At 37.5% G+C, this 13,452-nt stretch overlaps 1 protein-coding gene across 4 annotated transcripts in view; it reads left to right on the plus strand.

Annotated features, from left to right (window-relative positions):
- The window catches only part of SCAF11 (SR-related CTD associated factor 11), an 85,625-nt gene that overhangs the window by 12,685 nt on the left and 59,488 nt on the right, over window positions 1-13,452 (plus strand). For all 4 annotated transcript variants that reach the window (XM_087723549.1, XM_087723548.1, XM_087723546.1 and 1 more), the window contains 4 exons: window positions 5,086-5,163; window positions 5,517-5,605; window positions 8,531-8,595; window positions 10,030-10,076. In XM_087723549.1, coding sequence (XP_087579675.1) covers window positions 5,086-5,163; window positions 5,517-5,605; window positions 8,531-8,595; window positions 10,030-10,076 — 279 coding nt within the window. The remainder of the gene's footprint in view (window positions 1-5,085; window positions 5,164-5,516; window positions 5,606-8,530; window positions 8,596-10,029; window positions 10,077-13,452) is intronic.

Genomic DNA, 13,452 nt, shown 5'->3' on the forward strand with positions numbered 1-13,452 from the left:
TGTTTATGCAAGTGCTCTTTGGATGCTTCTTTGGCAGCTGGAGAAAAGTGAAAACAAAACCTTGTTTTGAAACTAGAGTGGCAGTGTTTACTAGTTGGAAGAATCGCACTGCTACAAAAAGAAACCAAAGCATTACAACAGATTATGTTTGAAGTTCAAAAATTATTAGAAACAACAGAGAGAATTGAGAAGAGATTGGAAAATATAGATTGTAATGCAGTGAAATTTGATGGAAGAGTTGAAGATATCCAGCAAATGGAAAAAGCGGAGGTTAGAATCCTAAAAACCCAGGGGAGAAATGAAGAAAGAGGCAAGATAATTGTGGATACTGACGGTGAACTGAGTGTGGTTGGAAAGAGTGGAACATGGAAAGGGAAGATAGATGGAAAGGAGCTCTACCCCAGATTTCAAGATATAGAAGAAGAAAAAAGAGAAGAATTGATGGATTCAAGGAGAGAAACTTTGACAAAAGCACTACTGATAACCAAAGATAAGCTGATTAAAGAAGCTGACGGAGGGTCTCGAGATTTTACAAGATATGTAAAAAGCAACAAGTTGCGAAGAGAAGTCCACACAAATTTCATTAAGGAAATAATCAGAAGATTAATTCCACAAATGGCAAAAGACATAAGACTGCACGATTTCTGGAAAGACACAGGTTGTGATATGAAAACTGATAACAAAATATTAGTCAAATTTAGTTAAAATTAGAGCATTATGTTAAAAATGAAGTGATAATGGATATAGTTAGATAAATAATTGATAATGATAACAATGTACACATATGTATTGGTTTGATACGAGGAAATAATAAAATAATATAAATTCTAAATGGTGATCATGAAAGGAAGTTTAGAAACTTATGTATGAAAGCTTATAATATTAAAAAGAGTAAGTTAAACTTAATTAAACTAAGACTATACATACATACATACATACATACATATATGAAATGATGGATACTGTTAAATAAATGATTGATAATGATAATAATGTAATATTTGTATTGACATGATAAAAGGAAAATTGGATATAAATTATAAACAGTGATTTAAGAAAGGAGGTTTAGAAACTTTGTTATTAAACATAATTAATTTTTATTTAGAAAGTGTTATAAAGATGTAATGTTACTGGATGATATTGAAAATGGATAACGGAATGCCATCATGTGGTTTTGCTTTAAATTTTGGAATATTTTATATAAAGGGATGTAAAAACAATTATAGTCTTGAAAATTGAGGTATGATGATAGTAATATATATAAATATATTTGATTTAAAATATATAACTTGATATGAATTGTGGGTGATGACTGTGGAAGGGATGCACGAAAGCTCTTTGTAACCAATTGACACACTTTTTACAATTTGTAATGGAAGTTATTTTTGTGGTGTGTTTTGTCTGTGTTTATTCAAAAATAAAAAATTATATTTTAAAAAAAAGAACCTGTGCTCTTCTGTAAACAAACTGAAAGAACCTTGAATCTCAAGTGATCAAAGAGAAAGAAGAAAAAACAGCCTCTAAGTGGCAGTATAACTGCTTTTCCTCCTGTTGTTACAACCCTCTTTATAATCCTTATTATTATCTTCTTTATATTAAAAAAAAAAACCTTAAATGGAGATCAAAAACAATTCAATCAATCAAATCAACCATTATAAAAAAAGGAGAATTTTAATCCATAGGTAAAAACAAACGTGAAAAAAGAAGAAGAAAGAATTAATCCATTCAGTTTAAAAAATAGTGATCTCCTGCAAAAGTTCCAACCGTGAAAAAAAAAATAGAAACTGGATTACACACGAAGTTCAATACAGATCAGTCTCGCCGCCTACAGTCTTCTGTCTTCAATCTTAACTTACATTTTTTTTCTTGGATAATCTCTTCCTCTAATAATAAAATTTCCTCACCAATTCGACACACTTTCTCTTTCCGTTTTTTTCCTGTTCCAGAGCTGTCCCAACTTCAGCAGCTTCATTAGCTGTGTTTCTGTCGCCGGAAAAAAATGGCTATTCCTGGATCTTTCAGAGACTTGAGATCAGCAGGAGGTGCCCTTCTCAATCACCATCTCTCCGGGACGGTTTAGGTCCAAATGGAGCAGCAGAAATTCGACTGCAATCTTGGAGCACCAAGATCGCATGTTGTGCCATTGCAATGTCAGCTCTCCTAGGTTCATAATATTCTTTATAACGAGCCCCAGTGACACACTGGTTAGAGTGCAGTACTGCAGGCTACTTCTGCTGACTGCTGGCTGGCTGCCTGCAATTTGGCAGTTCAAATCCCAACAGGCTCAAGGTTGACTCAGCCTACCATGCTTCCAAGGTGGGTAAAATGAGAACTCAAATTGTTGGGGGCAATATGCTGACTCTGTAAAACCGCTTAGGGCTGTAAAGCACTGTAAAGCTGTATATAAGTGTAAGTGCTATTGCTATAATATTTTGGATATTTGCATATGTTTTTGTGTGTATTTCCTACATGCCATCGGACCTGAGAGACCGCCTCCTGCCAATTACCTCCCAAAGACCGATTCGATCGCACAGACTAGGCCTTCTCCGGATTCCATCTGCCAGCCAGTGTCGGCTGGCGACCCCCTGGGGGAGGGCCTTCTCTGTTGCAGCTCTGGCCCTCTTGAACGATCTCCCCGCTGAGATCTGGACCCTTACTACCCTCCCGGCCTTGCGTAAAGACCTGGCTGTTCTGGCAGGCCTGGGGCTGTTGAAGTATCCAGCCCTACTTCAATTATGAATGTTGGTGTAATTTTTAAACTGTTGTATTGTCTTATTTATCCCCTCTCCCTTTTTATTGTAAGCCGCCTGGAGTCCTCCGGGAGTGGGCGGCATACAAAACTAATAAACTAAACTAAACTATACGTGTGTGTGTGTACATACTCACACTCTATGTATTTGAAATAAACATTAACTAAGCAGATGTTCATCAAAATCAACATTCTCATTTATTCTTGGATCTAGGAATAGTCTAATTACATATTTGACATTCTCTCATCTAAGACTTGGAAGCTTGGAATCTCATTCCAAGCTTCCACAATGGTTTTTTTTTTCTGGATTATATTCTATCAACATTATATAGAATGGCTCCTGAGTCCTCAGCCCACTACTGGGCTGTGAGCTGTTTGGAACTAAGCTGTAAAAGCAAATGGAGCTTGCAAGTTAAATAAGATACCAGAGTAATAGTTTCATTTGTAAAGAACAAATAATAATTTGTACTTGTTAGCAAAATAAACATAAGCTTTAATCTAAGCATTCTCTAACTGCAGCAACAGCAAAACTGTTCCAATTATTCTTTGCTGTTATTTGCATAATTAATCCAGAAAACTTCAAGTGTTTTCCTTTCAATACTACTGTAAAAGCATTTCTGCTCAGAAATAAATCTTTTTAAATACAAGTTTATTTCCTAACAAGCATCTATTCTTTTCAATCCTACTAGGTAGACCAGACCAGAAAAATCAACTGCATAGGAAAATTATATTTTATTGAAACAGGCTGAAATAACAGAATCTCTTGCAAACGTGGTTCTGTTTTACATCACCATCCTTCTTAAGCCACCGTGAATCAGAGAGGAACCTGTCTGAGTCATTTTCCAATGCTCTTGTGCTCTTAGGGTTTCAAGAATGTTTCAGCCCTCTTTGCTTATGTAACAGTTCTTGTGTAACTCTCAAAGTCCTTTCCCTTATTCAATTAATTTCAGCCAAATTGATGCTGCAGTCTATGCTGGATTCAGTCAGTTAGGTACCACCATATTCAATAACTTGTGTTTGTGGTTATGTACATACATTCTTTAATTTTATTTTTTTTACTAATTAGAAAAGCAATAAAAAAAACAAAAAAGGAAATGAATATGTGTACATACATTAAAAGCATACTCATACGTCCCTAACTTATATGTCGTTGTTTATAAAGGACTCTGTAGGAAAAAGCATTCAAGTAAACCTACTTTTAGTTCTTAATTTTTTCTTTTTTTTTCCTAATCACTAACACACACACACACACACACTGCTTTAAATTATTGGTCATTTCTATTTTAGTTATTTTAATAATTTTAAACAGTTTCTTCGAAAACATATTCTAAATGCCATAGTTTGCCTTGCCATGTAATATATTTTAATGTAAGGAATCCATTCCTGCTTGAATTAAATAAGTAAATAAACAAACAAACAATAAATTCTATTGCCCTTACTTAGTGATGAGTGGGTTAACATGTATGTAATACTTGCTTCTATATGTTATCTTCATTCAATTTCAATCAAGCCTGGACAATTAAAATTTATTGTTTCCACATAAAACATTTGGTTAATTAGTTATTTTGTAAAATTACTTGATTTTAAATTTAAATAACATAAATTTGCTTGAGTTAAAAGAGATTTGCAATGCGCAGGTTCGCATTGTGTTACTCTACAGGACTGTGAAGTTATAAACTTTATTATTTAACCAACTTTCCATATTTAATAAAGATATTATATCTATATGTACGAGGGGGGGGGGAAATCTAGCAAAAAAATCCATTTTTCCTAGAAGGAAAAGCTACTAAAGCTTTCCAAAATAATCAAAATGAAACAACAATTGACTTCCAGCTTCTCAAAGGAAATTTTGTAACTGCTGAACATTTGAGTGAATTATATTGTTATTCTGCTCATGGAATGGTTCTTAATTTTCCACATTCTGTGTTAAATCAATTCAAGGATCATCCAAGCATTTGTGGGTTATCTGTGTGAGTAAATAATAATGCATTGCTCAAGCAGGAGTCCGTTCATGTAAGATTGCATGTTAATATATGTAAATGATAATACTTATTTTCTACATTTGCAAACCACCTGTTTGTCAAGGAGGGACTCTGGGAAGTATACTATTAAACTTCAAAATATAAAAACAGTATATAAAAATTAAAATATAGACATTAAATGTGAAAAATAAATACATGATAATACCTTAGAGCTCTAAGTCGATGCCAGGATAATATGATGCAAGTTTATGTTTTATATCCCTCATGAATTATAACCAAAGCCTGTACTTATAATTAAAAAAACAATTTCAAATATTCATTTTAAAATTCTGAATACTAATTTAAATCTTTTAGACAACGGCTTCGTGCCCAGTGGATCGCAAACAATTCAAAGCTGTATATAAACTAAATACTTCAGAAGATTCTGTAAAGGTACGTTCTGAGACTTAATTAATAAAATTAGTTTTTCTAGTGTTGGTTTTCAGTAACAAAAGCAGATGTAGCAGCAATAGTTTTAATTTACATGAAGCCTTCCCTGTTTTTTCATCTTCTGCTTTGAAACTTAGTATGTCAGAGATTTTGGTTTACTCTTTTTCTGAGATTGACAATATATTCTTACCCTGACTTTGAAGTTCATTTGGAAAACAATACATTGAATAAGTAGTAGTATTTGTAAATAATGTTTGTGAATATTGTTATAGGTTCATTAATAATGTATTCTTAAAAAATAAACATTAGAATAAATTATTGGAAAACTTGTACTAACTTTAATAATTTCTTTGCAGGTTCAAATAAAGCAACAAATAAGCAAAAAAGATGACATCAGTTTTAATAAGGGCAAAAATTGCCCTATAGCTATGAAAACTTGCAAAAGGTTAGCAATTCCACATGTAAACTCTTTACAATATAATTTATTTTCACATTTGAAATTCTTTAATTTTAATATTTTTGCATATGAAGTTGCCAATCAACGTGGAGTTTGCAGTTTAGCCCGATGAGACAAAGGAAACAAGCTTCATGTTGATTAGCTGCTGCCGCTGTTTTCACACCCCAATCCCTGAAGCAGCTTATTCAAACCAGCTAGTAAGCAACAAGCAGGAGCCTGCTGCAGCCTGTCCAGGCTGGGCTGAAACAAAGCCTTCAGGGACACTGGCCTCATGGCAGAAAAGCCGAAGTCTTTTATTCAAAGCTGTTTTCCTTAGATTTCACGTTTTTAGAGCTTCACCAGCATCCAAATAAATTGACTTTGGCTTTTCTGCCATGTGGGTCAATTGATTCTAGAACTCTGGAGATCTTTGAAAAGTAAATACGTGATGGGAAATGGGGTGGAGAGCACTGTTCCCTCTAAGGTGCGCGGCCGCGCGGCCGCGCACATGGCAAGAAACCCCCGCGCAGAGGTTTCTAACTCCCGCGCAGAGGTTTCTTTCAAAGCAAACGTGGGGAAGTCCTTTGCAGGCGGCTAGAACTGGCTGCCTGCAAAGGACCTCCCCAAACTTGTTTCAGCGGCAGGCAGCTCTCAGCCTGGGCGGCAGCGTCATGCAGGCTGTGGAACGAGGGGGAGGAGGAGGGAACCAAAGAGAGGCTTTTGCCGAGTCTGCGCCCCACAGCCAGGACCGTCCTTGCGCCTCAAGCCGCGTTTCTTCCTGCAAAGCCCTTCTGGCGTCAAGCGGAACTCTCGGGTTGCCCGAAGGGCTTTGCCTTTGCAGGAAGAAACGCGGCTTGAGGTGCAAGGACGGTCCTGGCTGTGGGGCGCAGACGCAGACCCGGTAAAAGCCTCTCTTTGGTTCCCTCCTCCTCCTCCTCCTCCTCCTCCTTTCTGGACCCCCTTCCTCAAAGATTTGGTACCAAAGCAATGGCGGTGAGGAAGTTGTGTCTTTTGGATTTTGCTGCACTGTTGTCTTTTCAATGGTTCTCAGACTGGTTGAACCTTTAGCAGCTGGGGTGATATTCTTTACTGTTAAGGTTACAATTGGATGTGTTGGACGAATCTTAAAAGATGAAACTTTTATTAAAACGTTTGACTTAACTAAAAACGTCTTCCTTTTTCTTCTTCTTCTTAAATATGATTTATTTATTTTTACTTCAGAAGTTTGATGACCGTTGTACAAACTAATCCAACCTAAATGTAGAGGAGGAGAAGAAGGGGGGGGATTTAAAAAGAGCAGAGGAAAAAGAAAAGAAAGCATGAAGAAAACATAAAGAAAGGGATGGGAGGGAGGGAAGGAAGGAAGGCACTTAATGTTGAAACAGAAAATATTATATAAGGAAGAAAATGGAAATAACTTAGGAAGGAAGGAAGGAAGGAATTGCACTTAATATTGAAGGAAAAGAGAATGAAGGAAAAAGTATTGGAAGGATTGAAAGAAGGAAGGAGGAACAAAGAATTACACTTAATATTGAAATGGAAATATTAATTTCATTCAATATAATGAATGAAAGAAGAAGTATAGGAAGGAAGGAAGAAAGAAACAAAGACTGTTGAAACAGAAAAGATAATATAAGGAAGAAAATGGAAAGACGTATAGGAAGGAAGGAAGGAAAAAAGGAAGGCAATGTTGAAATGGAAAAGAATATAAGGAAGAAAATGGGAAAAAGTATAGGAAGAAAGGAAGAAATGTACTTAATATTGAAACAGACAAGGGAATGAAGGAAAAAATATTGGAAGGATTGAAAGAAGGAAGGAAGAATGGAAGGAACAAAGACAATGTTGAAATGGAAAAGAATATAAGGAAAAAAATGGAAAAATGTTAGGAAGGAAGAATTACACTTAATATTGAAACAATTGAATATAATGAAGGAAAAGGAAACAGGAATAAGGGAGGGACGGAGGACTTCAGCTCCCAAGGCTGGGAAAAGAATCTGCACTAGGAACAATGCAAGCTATGCTTCACCCCGTCAGCAATGTTCCCTCTAATTTTTTTTCAGTGTGAGCGGAAAAGTATTCTGGGAGTTGAAGTCCACAAGGCTTAAGGCTGTCAGGTTTGAAGATCCCTGGGGGTTTTTTCCTAAAGGGTTAGGGGTGCGAGGCTCTTGTAACTTGACAGCTTTAAGACTTGCACGCTTCAATGCCAGAGTTTCTGAGCCAACATTTTGGTTGCTAAGCAGGACCGTTGTTAAGTGATACTGATATTATATAACACTTTTAATTAAGCGGGTACCTTGAATAAACATAACTTTGAGTTTCAAATAATACTGATTTCGTTGTTGTCTTAGGTGACATCTGTGAAAAAAATTAAGGTGCTCAGGCATGAAAATGTGCCGCTCAAACACTATACTTTTCCGCTCACACTGAAAAAAAATTAGAGGGAACATTGGTGGAGAGGAGCAGGATCTGGGAGGCTAGCAAAGCAGGCCTAGAGTCTGTGGAGACCTGGCCGGGGGGGGCAGGATTTTGGACGGAAGGCGGGGTATGTTGCAGCGTCTCTGTAAGGGTGAACCAGCGATATGTTGTTGCAACATATGTAAGTTCAGGATCAGGTTGTAAGTACTTTTTTTGGGGGGGTCGTAATTTTGAATAGACGCTAATTGAACTGTCATAACTTGAGGAATAGCTGTATTCCTAATTATATGTACTATCTACCTTCATGTTGGTCAGAACAAATTTAGTTTTATTTGCTTATTTTTTAATGGAGTGGGTCACCGATTGTTCTTTTTTTTGACTAGATGATTCTGGATTGTAATTTTGTTAAGATATCTTCAGATTTTTTTTAAAGGCGCTCAGATACATTATTACAAACATAATATCAATAATATACACAAACATAAAATTAACTGTAATTTTGGTATGTTTTTTTCTCAGAAAACAGGAAAATGCTGGCATAAGTTTTTTACCAGTAATCTATAAAAGCTGGAACCCAAAATACAGTAAGTGAGTCATGTTGGTCAATTTCTTGGCCTTCTTTTGACATTTTCACAAACCATGTCATTTGTTCTTTGGGATATATTTGCTATTCTAACAATTTAGCTATCTTGGGCAGTTAAACTGTTCTGAGGAATGTTTGAGTATATTTGTTTTTCTGCCAAATTCATTACCTTATAAACAGTTTTTAAAAGTCTTCCTATATTAGCCTGTTGAAGCAAAAGTTAACAGAAATTGTAAGTGTGTTATAGCTTAATCTTTTATGAGTTATAGTTTAGTACATACAGTATCTTGAGCAGATTTCCCCAAAGCACAAAATTCTTTGCAAAATCAAAACCCTTTGTTTACACAAGTCTGCTCAAACTCATATTTCAGTGTTTTAAGGTTGTTTTTGCATATACACATGTGCTTGTATTTCAGTTAATAGATCTAAGTGCCAGATAGACATATCAGGCAAAGTCTGTACTTCATAAATTGCATGAAGTCCAGTTTTGTGATTCAAAAAACCTATTTGGTTTTTAAAATACTATCAATATACTGTTGCAACCTGTTTCCTGCATTTTAAAATTCAAGGATCATGATTTTTTTTTGTTTCAGCAGAGTGGTCCAGATGGGAGGTGGATCAGATATTTATCTAATGATAAATTTTAAATGAATGGCCAAATAAGTACCATGGCATCATTTAATTCCATGTTTAATTCCATTAAAATTAATATGAACTTTTATAATTCAGATATGCTTTGTAGCCTTAAAAATATCAAAGCATGACATCTGGAGTCATTCAATTAAGTTTAATTGTTTGAAGTTATAAAAAGAATGACTTTCCCACATTCCATAGCTCATGTAATTACGCCAACAATGTTGATCTTAAAAGAAATTAAAACAATTTATGCCAAATCTCTCTCTATATATAGCTAGCATTCATAATGGTAACATTTCTAGTATTGGGAGAAGTATCCTCTTAATATCAGTTGTTGGGGAACTTGGATGTGTCGTTGTACATATGAACTTACCATAGATATCTGCCATGGCAATGTGGAAACAAGTTGTTGGAAGGTTAGCGTTATATAGTATCCAGGTTAGGCTAACAGATATAGTATATTCTTGTTATGATTTTAAATGCTATCACATTTAATGCTGCGTGATGAGGACATGAAAGTTTCCCTTGCAGAAAACTTTTCTTGCAATTGCTGCATTACTGAATTGTAGCTTGCTTATTGAGTTAACTAAGAGGTTAAGAAAGAAATACATATTTTATGTGTTGTTCTAAATAACTTTCAAAGAGACTTGGAATAAGTTTTTCTTCCTGTATTTTAAGTTTTTTCAGTAATTAAATACTTGCAACAGAATTTCTTTAAAATTAAATAGGATTGATAATTATGTTTGCCTTAGGGCTTAAAGATCAAGTTGAATATTTTCTTTTTGTTTTAAATATTAAGATCCTTCAAACAAGGAAGACGTTACAAATTCAGTGAAGAAAAAAAAGGTGTGTTCATATTATATATTTAAAATAATGATTTCAAATTATTTCATTTTAAAACCCTTCACTTTTAATATGTTCCTAGATAATTTTTCTTGTTCATGTGTTTGAGCTATTGCATTTTCTGTTTTGTTGACATTTTGTTGATATTTAAATGATTGTGAAGTTAACTTATGGTACTTTTGAAATAATTTAGAAGTCTTAACTTTGAAAAATGTGCTGTTTGATAATATTAATTAGATCTAACTAAAGTACAGGTGTCAAACTTGCTGCATCACGTTGCCATTACATGACATTTTATGACATTTTCCCATTTGCGGAGCTGGGTGGACATGGCCTGTCCTTTGACACCTCTGAACTAAAGTATATACACCTTTTCCCCCATTAAAAGTGGGTGAAAATTTCGGGGCGTCTTATGGATCAAATACCAAATATATTTTTGGCCTCCAGAACCCTCCGCACGTCCCATTTTCGCCAAAAATGGGCCAGTTTTTGGTCTCCTAAAACCTTCGTGCATCCTTTTTCCTCCCTCCCCTGCCACCAGAAGCACTCTGTAGTGCTCCACGTGTCCCGTTTTCACCAAAAATTGGCGCATTTTTGGCCTCCAGAACCTTCCGTGCGTCATGTTTTCGCCCTCCCTGGCCCCAGAAGCAAAAACTGGCCTGTTGTTGTCCTACAAAGTGCTTCTGGGAGCCAGGGAGGGTGAAAATGGGACACATGGAGGCCAAAAAGTATTTTTTTCTTGTTTTCCTCCTCTAAATCTAGGTGCATCTTATAGTCTGAAAAATACGGTAATATAAGTAGAATTGGGCAATTGAAATAAATACATCTATGATTTGTTTTAAACACTAATTTATAATATATTTATTTTGAATTACTGTTTTTATAAAGTCATGTCATTTTTAAGCATGGTAAAATTAAATATGTTAAACATTTCCAATTTCTTAAACTGCTATTTAAAATAGCACACATTACAAGAAAGTCTCATTGAAATCTCATTAAAACCAAAAGTATATCTGCATAAAACAGCTTTTAAACTGTATTTAAATAAATACAAATGCCTACATGCTAACTGATTTGTCATAATTTAAACCAGGGGTAGTCAACCTTTTTATACCTACCGCCCACTTTTGTATCTCTGTTAATAGTAAAATTTTCTAACTGCCCACCTGTTCCACAGTAATGGTGATTTATAAAGTAGGGAAGTAACTTTACTTTATAAAATTTATAAAGCAGAGTTACAGAAAACCCCTACCGCCCACCATGAAAGCTGGAACACCCACTAGTGGGCAATAGGGACCAGGTTGACTACCACTGATTTAAACTTGGATGGCTTGTTTTGAAAAGTACAGTTCTTGAAAAGAAAAGTGGATTTATTTAATATGACAATTTATTGCATCCACTTTTGGTCACCACACTATAAAAAAATGTTGAGACTCTAGAAAAAGTGCAGAGAAGAGCAACCAAGATGATTAGAGGACTGGAGGCTAAAACATACAATGAACGGTTGCAAGTACTCGGCATGGCTAGTCTAGTGAAGAGAAGGACCAGGGGAAATATGCTAGCAGTGTTCCAATATTTGAGGGGCTGCCACATAGAGGAGGGGGTTAAGCTATTTTCCAAAGCACCCGAAGGCCAGTCAAGGAATAATGAATGGAAACTTATCAAGGAGAGACTACCTGGAAATGAGGAGAAATTTTCTGACAGTGAAAACCATCAACCAATGGAACTTTTCTTCAGAAGTTGTTGAAGCTTTCAAGAAGAGACTGGACAGCCATCTGTCAGAAATGGTGTAGGGTCCCCTGCTTGGGTGGGATGTTGGACTAGAAGACCTACAAGTTCCTTCCAACTCTGTTAAACTGTGGTTTACACTATTGCATTTATCTCCCTAATGTTTTAATCAGTATCAGATTGTGCATGTGCAAGATTAGAGATGGCTGCTAGGCGTCTTCGCTCTGAATTAATCAGGCGAAAAATGCTGAAAAGCTTTTAGAAACAACCTTGCACCTTTCGGAAAGGGGTCCTTGGGGTTGTGCGGAATTCAGGGGACCCGAGGAGTCCAGACCTTTGGGGGGGTCGCCACTTCTGGGCGGCCCCGGACCATACATATGGAGACTTTTGTGCTGCCTGCGCTGTTCGGTGGTGGTGGGGGGCGGTGCTGTGCTGGCAGCAGCGGCGGCGTTTTCCAGTGATTTCAGCGATTCCACTCGACTTGATGAGCCTTTGGGGGCTTCGTTTGATTGCCATCGCCCCGGAGAGGGGGTGAGCGATCTGGACTATTGCTGGGACTGGGCAGATCGGGCGGCTGGCTTTGCCTGGCACCGCAGCAGCCCTTCCGGACGGCCCCCCTCCCTGTTTCGCTCCGCTTCCTTGTCGACGCTGCCTCTTCTTTCCTCCGTTCCTTGTCTGGCCCGGCTACTCTTCTGGCGCGACTTCTCCTTTGTCTGCCCTCGCTGCTGTGGGGTCTCCTCCTGTGTCTTCTGCCTGGCATCTGGCTCTCCCCTGCTTTGGCCTCTTAACACCTGGCCTCCCCTGGCCGCAGTCTCTGGGCTCCTGGACTCACTGGCGCAGCCCCATTTGGCTTTGACCATTACCACCCGCCATTGCCCCTGGGGTATCATCTTGGATAGCGCCCGTTCAAGTCATCTCATTGCGGTGCTCTGGACTTTGGATGGGTGGGGGCACTTACAACAAGTGTGGAGGCCCTCTGACTTGTCGGTAACACCTACAGTTTGCTCCTTGGCACATTTGTTCAATGGAAGGAGCGACGGAAGATGGCAGAACTATGAGAGGGGACTTAATGTTTTTAATGCACACCCCCTCTTCCCCGATCCTCCTCGGCCACCCCGGACTTTGGACCCTTTTGTTATACCTTTCCAAGGATTCAGGAGAGGGGGGGGAAGACGAGACACTCTCCTGTATACCACCTGTATACCACCTGTACACCACCTGTATACCACCGTTGGTGCTCAGCTATCTCGAACTTTAAGAACTATTTGGACAGTTATTAATCTATACTTGCGCAGTGCTCCATAAAGTTTAGGAATGCGGTGCGAATGGTATGCCTGGTTGATGTTTGTACCCACTTTTTAACTTAATTATTGTTGTATTTTTTGTGTTTTAATTGACTTATGTGGGGAATGCGTGGATGAGTGGCTGTGTATGTATGAGAGGACTGAGAGTATGGATTGTGGATTGAGTTTCAACGTGCTTCTCCTGAGGAAGTGGACAAGGCCATGGGAGCGGTGAGTGCCTCCACTTGTATACTGGACCCGTATCCCTCCTGGCTGGTCTCGACCAGCAGGGAGGTGACACGTGGCTGGATCCAGACGATAGTTAACACCTCTCTCCGGGGGGGAATTTTCCCGCTCCTCCTAAAGGA

The sequence above is a fragment of the Thamnophis sirtalis genome, unplaced genomic scaffold (genome assembly GCF_051295495.1).
Source record: "Thamnophis sirtalis isolate CommonGarterSnake01/CBP01778 unplaced genomic scaffold, rThaSir2_p1.2 scaffold_9, whole genome shotgun sequence".
In the NCBI taxonomy this organism is placed as follows: Eukaryota; Metazoa; Chordata; class Lepidosauria; order Squamata; family Natricidae; genus Thamnophis; species Thamnophis sirtalis.